Source organism: Barbus barbus (genome assembly GCF_936440315.1).
Source record: "Barbus barbus genome assembly, chromosome: 16".
NCBI classification, from domain to species: domain Eukaryota; kingdom Metazoa; phylum Chordata; class Actinopteri; order Cypriniformes; family Cyprinidae; genus Barbus; species Barbus barbus.
Window position 1 is genome coordinate 14,902,600 of NC_136744.1, and position 7,534 is coordinate 14,910,133.

The 7,534-nt window shown below is 35.2% G+C and overlaps 1 protein-coding gene across 1 annotated transcript; it reads right to left on the reverse strand.

The window, feature by feature from the left end:
- Window positions 1–657: 657 nt before the first annotated feature.
- On the reverse strand, window positions 658–5,709 carry LOC306882176 (phenazine biosynthesis-like domain-containing protein; the record flags this gene model as incomplete). Its single annotated transcript, XM_079436649.1, has 9 exons — window positions 658–922; window positions 1,064–1,126; window positions 2,986–3,161; window positions 3,445–3,533; window positions 3,606–3,635; window positions 3,751–3,860; window positions 3,944–4,042; window positions 4,127–4,223; window positions 5,626–5,709. The coding sequence occupies 9 exons, from the start codon at window positions 5,707–5,709 to the stop codon at window positions 810–812; spliced, it is 861 nt and encodes a 286-aa protein (XP_079292775.1). The 3' UTR covers window positions 658–809.
- Between the last annotated feature and the right edge of the window lie 1,825 nt (window positions 5,710–7,534).

Below are 7,534 nucleotides of genomic sequence, written 5' to 3' on the forward strand. Positions count from 1 at the left end.
GATTTTTGTGATTTTTTTAAATAAAAGTTCAAAAGGATTAACAATGCAGATTAATTTGCACAGCTTTCTTTGATCATATTTACCAAGGGTGCCGATATTTTTGGCCATGACTCTCACTCTCTGTGTCTGTCTGTGTGTGTGTGTGTGTGTCTGTGTGTGTTTTATGAGGACACAAATTTGTATAATGACATGGGTATGAGAGGTATTACAATATGAAGGTGGTTTATGAGGACACTGCCTATTGTCCCCGTAATTCAAAAGGCTTAAAAAATAAAAAAAAAAACATACTAAATGGTGTTTTTTTGAAAATCTAAAAATGCACAAAGTCTCTTGTGAGGGCTAAGTTTGGGTGTAGGGTTGGTGTAGGGCAATAGCACACACAGTTTGTTCAGTATAAAAACCATTACGCCTATGGCGAGTCCCCATAAACCACAAAAACCAACGTGTGTGTGTGTGTGTCTATATATATATATATATATATATATATATACTCTACACTAAACCAGCTGCAGTATTGTTGTTTGTTGATAGCATTTTTACCTATTGGTACGTTCTAGAAAATATATGATTTCTCGCTTCAGTTTCTCCCTATGCCTGTAAAATAGACAATTTTATTAATATTCTGCAATACAATGTAACATCCATTTAGATCTATAGACTTTTAAAACCAAATATTTTTTATTGTATTTTGGCACACAAGTAACCACATTTGTCCATTCAGTGAACAGAACATCAGTTTGCAGATCTTTAAAATGGACTTATTTCCATAAAGCGATTAACACATTCACTGAGAAGGTTTTGCAGGTTGTCTAGATTTTAAAAGTTCCCTGGAGAATGATTTGTGCCCGACCAATGATGTTGAGTCGACCATCATCCCTGATCTCCAGCCCCAACTCTCCCCCACGACTGGAGCACTGGTATGCTGGAAAAACAAACAGGAGAGAATAGAACCTTTTTGTGCATTTTATTTGTAATTTTTTAAGTTCTTTGAGAAAACTATTTAATTAAATCATTCATGTCAACTAATAAAGGGGGGGGGGGGGTGGAGAGAAAAGGCCTTTACCCAACATTTTCTTTTTATTCAGCTTTTCAGACCAGTAGGCAGCAAGAACTGTATGTGCAGACCCTATGAAAAATAATTATTAGAATTTTAAAGCAGGAAACAAAGACATTTAGTAGATTTTACCAATACCGATAGCTAGGCTGGACCACACTGGCCAATACCAATTAATCAACCGATAGTTCTTAAAATGGATACTGAATGAAAACTAAAATAGTGCTGCACTTTTCAAAAAATAAACAAACAAAACAGTACGGAGTAACCAACACTCTCTCCACCCTCAATACCACGACAGGTGAGACCCTTGAGCAAGACACCGAACCCCCAACTGCTGCAGTATTGGCTGCCCACTGCTCCGGGTGTATGTTCACTACTGTGTGTACACTTGGATGGGTTAGATGCAGAGCATAAATTCTGAGTATGGGTCACCATACTTGACCACACACCACTTCCCTTTCCTGGAGCATTCAATTTCTAGCCATGCAGCTTTTCTCTCTGATTTTATGACAGCTGTAACTTTTATGGTTATTAGTAGCATATTAAAACATTACAATGTATTTTAAAGATTCTGTGCTGCGAACTTTAAATATTTCACATACTTTTGAAAATCAATTTCGATTTTAGATTTTTAGTAGGCTAGGAAAAGTGCAATAATATCTGACTTCATTTAACGTGCTATAGCATAGGTAGGACTATATCATGGCCACGAATTAAGAATTTATTCCGCAGACTTAATTTGTGAGCCGCTTATATTACACAGTAACCGATAGTTATATATACATAATTGTCTATATTATATAGTGTTTTTTGCTATTTTGTACATTGTCTATTTTGTATATTTGTATATTATTCTTTTTATTATCTGTGTCCTGTCCTGTCATTCTGTTGCACTGTGGAGCTTCTGTAACTATAACAAATTCCTCGTATGTGTAAAAATACCTGGCAATTAAGCTCATTCTGAGTTTGATTCGGATTACAAAACAGCTAAATCTCAAATAGTGGATGGATTTTTATCAACATCACCCAGCTAAAGCTGCTCAATGACTACTTCGTGTAGTCTACTGTGAAAAGTGCAATAATATCTGACTTCATTTAACGCGCTATAGCATAGGTAGGACTATATCATGGCCACGAATTAAGAATTTATTCCCCAGACTTAATTTGTGAGCCGCTTATATTACACAGCTCTGTTCTGCCCGAAGTACTCGGAGAAGCCGCCACCAAGCGTTTGACAGAAACTTAATCTTAATTAGTCTTAAATAAAAAAAACAACAAAAAAAACACATTTGCTAATTCATTCTAACTGAAATCGCTGTTGTTAGCACTTAATATTTCTTTAGTACAACTAAACAGGGTAGATCATTCATAAAAACGTATATAAAAGAATGCTCATGCGCAAACGTCTACACCAATAAGCTCTGCTGTATTATAAACCAATGAAATTGGGGGTGGGCAGAATGACACGTGTCGCCCCTCCTTAATGTGTCACCCCGCCCCATCGTCCAGGGTGCACTCTGGGGCTGCTCATGCGCTGTGACTTATGTTGCTTCAAGCACATCATTCTGCACCCTAGATATGCATAATTAATCATCTGCCAAATTTAATAATCGTGACAGCCCTAGACAACCCAACCCGGAAAAACTATCAGTATGGATTTTTGCAAATAGCTGATCATTCCAGCCAGGGCAGTCCTTAGCTGATGCAGGGCTGGTGCGAGGTGGGGAGCGGCCCTGGTTCCAGCAAACAACTATCGGTGCCAATTAATTGACACAACCGATACATCGGTCGACCTCAAAAAATTGTATTTCCATTTCTAACCTATTTGAATTCATAGCTTTACATTCACATGAGGAAGCTTCTACAGAATTCTCCACATGTTTTGTAGGTTGCTGCATTTTGAGAATTATGTGATTATTTCAGCTCACCACAGACTGGATCTTCAAGGACCCCTAACCAAGGAGAAAAATAACGAGAATAGAAGTCATATCCAGGTTGTGCAGTTGAAGCTCCCTTCATTGTAACAATAACACCATTAAGCTTCCCAGAAGATTCATTTTTCAGCAGAGATTTTGCTTCAGGCTTCAAAGATGTAAGTTCAGATCTGCCAACAACAAACAGTCAACAACCTTGCGTGATGATCTACAAAAATAAACTGCCATTTTGGACAATATTACCAACAAATGATTAATTCTTGCATGATTAGATGTTGTTTTTAAAATGTACTTGACATAACATTTGCATTAAATTCTCTCTTTATGCTTTGAGCGAATTGTCTTGTTTCTCTCTTTACATTATTCATCTAATTTAAAATCCACAAATACATGGACTTCCTCAAATATAATTTTCTTCCTTGTTATATTCAGCCTTTGGATGTCCAGCAGTACCTGTCGCATGTGTCAGCCAGACATATCATCAGGTTCCTTGTGCTTGGATTGTAGCACACATCCTGAATGGGTACATCTCCTACTACAGCCTGAAAATGCACATAAAAGCTTGTTTTTCCTTATGTCCTTTTAAAAAATAACAATAAAGTTAAATTACTCACTTTCAAAAGATCCTTGATTTCATGTTGATCCTGCAAAAGAAACATACAAAACTCACTCAATTCAGACCCCCTCAAAAAATGTATTAATCATGAGAGACTATATGAGTTTTGTTGAAGAAAGGGTCAAGGTGTGTTTTGGTCATACCTGGGAATTTGGTTTGTTTAAGGGAAAGTCCATTATTAGAGATTCTTCACGCTGACGCACATAAAGCTCCCCACGCATCGTCTCAAACACCAGTACAGGGTTGACATTTTCTGTGTGATGATACTGTGCTTTTAGAATAGTCACAGTCCACTGTCTTTGGTAAAAGATTAATATAAGAACAAGTGTTTCTTACTTTTCATGTAAAAGAGCACTGCTGCTGAGGCCAGTGTTGCATGTCCACATAGTGGAACCTCACATGTGGGAGTAAACCAGCGTAATCCAAACCTTGCACCTTTCAAAATATATCAACACCAAAAGCAGACATGTAAATCAGAGTTAATTGAGTATTTCAACATGCATCTCAGCAGCAGAATACCTGAGGAAAAATCCATAGAATTTCGTCTTGTGATGAAAGCAGTCTCTGATAAATTCATCTCGGCAGCAATGCTCTGATAAAGATCATCTCTCAGCTCCTAAATGTATTACAGAGAAACATTTCATATTCTGATCTTTACAGCTGCTAACACGTTTAAATTAGTGCTGTTCGCTGATAAAAACATTTTTCTGAAATTAATCAATTAATCCCACCTAACATTAAGGTTTTTTTAATATAAATTTCAATAATTTCACATGTAATCTTCAAATTATGTAGAAACAACAAATGCAGTATTTTAATATTTGTTTAGTGGCGTATTACTACTGATGTCTCTAAGAAATAGATTTTTTCCCCCCTAATATTTAACCATTTAACATTAACTACAGTATAATTGAGCTATCGATTTTAACATTAATTAGACTTTAAAAATAAAAACTTCTAATTAAAGTGAACTTAAAACAATCTTTACATAAATCAATTATAATAAATGTCATATTTAGCTACCCGTGGCCTTCAGCAGGTAGGAAAAATACAGAAATCAAATAAAGTTATCAAACACTGAAATCTAAATTAAATATAGATGAATCCTTAAAAGCTACAAAAGTTATTGATTTCCTCTTTTTTCTTTTGTTCTTTGATTAACAGACGTCACAGCATCTGGTTTATTAGGTTTTTTGGCTGCTATTACTTTACTGCAGCTGCTGAATTTGACGCGGATCTGAAACGCATCGTATTTTCTCACAACTCGAGACTATGGAATATGGAAGGCCACTACGGCCAAAACGCGTGGTAGTAACGCATCAACACGCGATTACGCGTTAACACGCAATTATGCGTTAACGCATAAATTGCAGGTTAACGCATAAATGATGTGTTAAGATGTAATTACGTGTTAACGCATTAGTACCACACGTTTTGGCTCTAACGGCCTTCCATACAAGACTAGGTTTCTGCAGAGCAAAAGTGGGAGTTTCTGACTTTGTGGGTGTTTTCAAACTGCTGCGTGTTTCTAAACCATGCAATGAAAATGATGCCCCACCTGACCTCACCTCTAAACATACCCGTCACTATGACATGGGCCAATCAGGTAATGCCCCTCTGTTTTGGCCTCGCCCACTGATCTGGTAACTCCATACTTGTGGGGAGCACAACTCTTTATCTTTTCTGGCATGCTTCAGGTCTTAAAGGTCTATAGGTCTATTGAACTGACGAGTTCAATTGGGTGTTTTAGATGAGGAGGACAGTACTGGGATGCTCCAGGACTGTTTTGAAAACCACTGCATTTCAGAGACATGTTCTTAAATCTGACTCATATACAGCCTAACAAATACTAACATACATGCATAGTTTTAAGGCAGCTTTAATTTAAATGTTTTTAACGCCACTGAACTGGAAAAATTAATCGCATGCGTTAACGTGCTAATTTTGACAGCACTCTTTTAAACAATCAGAAACTAAAAAACATAAAACTGTCTTGTGCAGTGTAATAGCCTACTTACATTCTCTATAAGACATACTGCAGCAGGATTACCTTTGAACGGTAAAGTAGCAAAAGAATCAACAGTAAAAATTGGAATCTCCATTGCTTCTACTCTAGAGTAAAACAGCTGTAACAAGTTTAGCGTGACATTTAGCAAGTCATAGTCCAGTGCTGCTTTGAGGCTTTCTGAAACTGAGCCCAGTAGTGTAAATCCCCTTCATAAAGTTACAGGCAACACGTAATTGTAAATATAAATATAGCTGCAAGCAGCGATGGAGGGGCAGGCCGTCAGTGCAAACAACACCATTTAATATTCAAAACTTAAACATTATTCAAATTTAAAGTTTTATCTGTTAACATTAGTTAATGCACTGTGAATTAACATGAACATTTTGATTAACTGACATCAACAAACATTAATAAATGCTGTGAAAATACATTTTTCATTGGTAGTTTATGTTAGTTAATGCATTTACTAATGTTAACAAATAAGAACAAAGCTTTTAATGATTTATAAGCATTTTTAACGATTTAATTTTCCATGAACTAACATGAATAATTTTTACTAACACAAAAAGTAAAAATATTGTTCATATTTAGTTTGTTAGTTGTGAATTAACCAATTTTAAAAAACTAGATTATTTAACTGTTAATTAACATCAACAATAATTATATACCATTTATTAATGTTAATTAATATTAAGTCCAAAATGTATTAATACATTAAAACTTAAAGTTGTATCTTTTGAACATGACTATTTTTACTAACAATAAAAAGATTAATAATTTTAGATTAACAATATTTTGTTCATTGTTAGTTCCTACTATCAATGAAGAATTAACATGCTGTAAAAATATATTGTTCATTGTTAGTTCAAGTTAGTTAATGCATTCCCTAATTTTAACAAATGAGACCTTATTATAAAGTGTTACCTAAACCTTTAATGATTCATAAGCATTTTTAAAGGTTTTATTGATCTATAAGCATTTCTGAAATATTTTGCCTGCATTAGAGCTTAGTCTTCATCATGCAAAAAATAAAAAATAAATAAATACTGATTGATTTTTTTCCTAGTGATTAAAGAGATGTTTAAAAGTCTCTCTCTCTCACCCACCTCCTCACCCCCACACTCAACACACCCCCCCCCCCCCCCACATACACCGAGTCAGTGACATCAGATGTCTGATAGTTTTTTTAATTTTCTGCTATCCATAGTGTATTGTATATTCATGAAATTAATCATATTTCATCAGAATGACTTGTTCTATGTATGTAATTTTTTTTTAAGTGTTTGGAAGCTGCACTTTAAAGATACAATAAAATTACTGCTTTCTTTTTTTGCTATTATTTTAATAAATCGCCATTGCCACACTATTCAAGATATTCCAAATCCGTTCGCAATTTAACATCTTCAGTATATTGGCATCATGTTGACAAAGTTTGGTGTGAACTAGTTGTTTTTTCTTGGAGGAGTATGAATTAATTTACAGCCTGATTTTACAGAGTGCCTCCTCCACGCCCTTTCATGAGCTTTTGCCAGTGTCTATCTATCATTAATACTGATATGCGTGTTGAGTTTCATGAAAATCTAAGCATGTTATCTGCCTTAAAATCACTGGAAAGGAATATTCACGTTTGACACGTTGCCATGGCAACTATATTTTAGATATCAATATCCCCAGATGAAGTTAAGCAAATCGAGTTAAAATAAGATACTGAATTAAATTTTTGAAAATGACACTTCCTGCTGCCAGTTGGTGGCGCTATAACTTTGTCTCCTAATAGTCACATCTATGCGATCGGCAAAATACAACGAACAAAGACCAAAAGTTTGATCCAAATCAGACAGTGTATGTGGATGTTATTAGACACTTCCTGTCTCTCATTTTCGCAATTTGAAATTTGCTATTTAGCATCCCCAATGTCT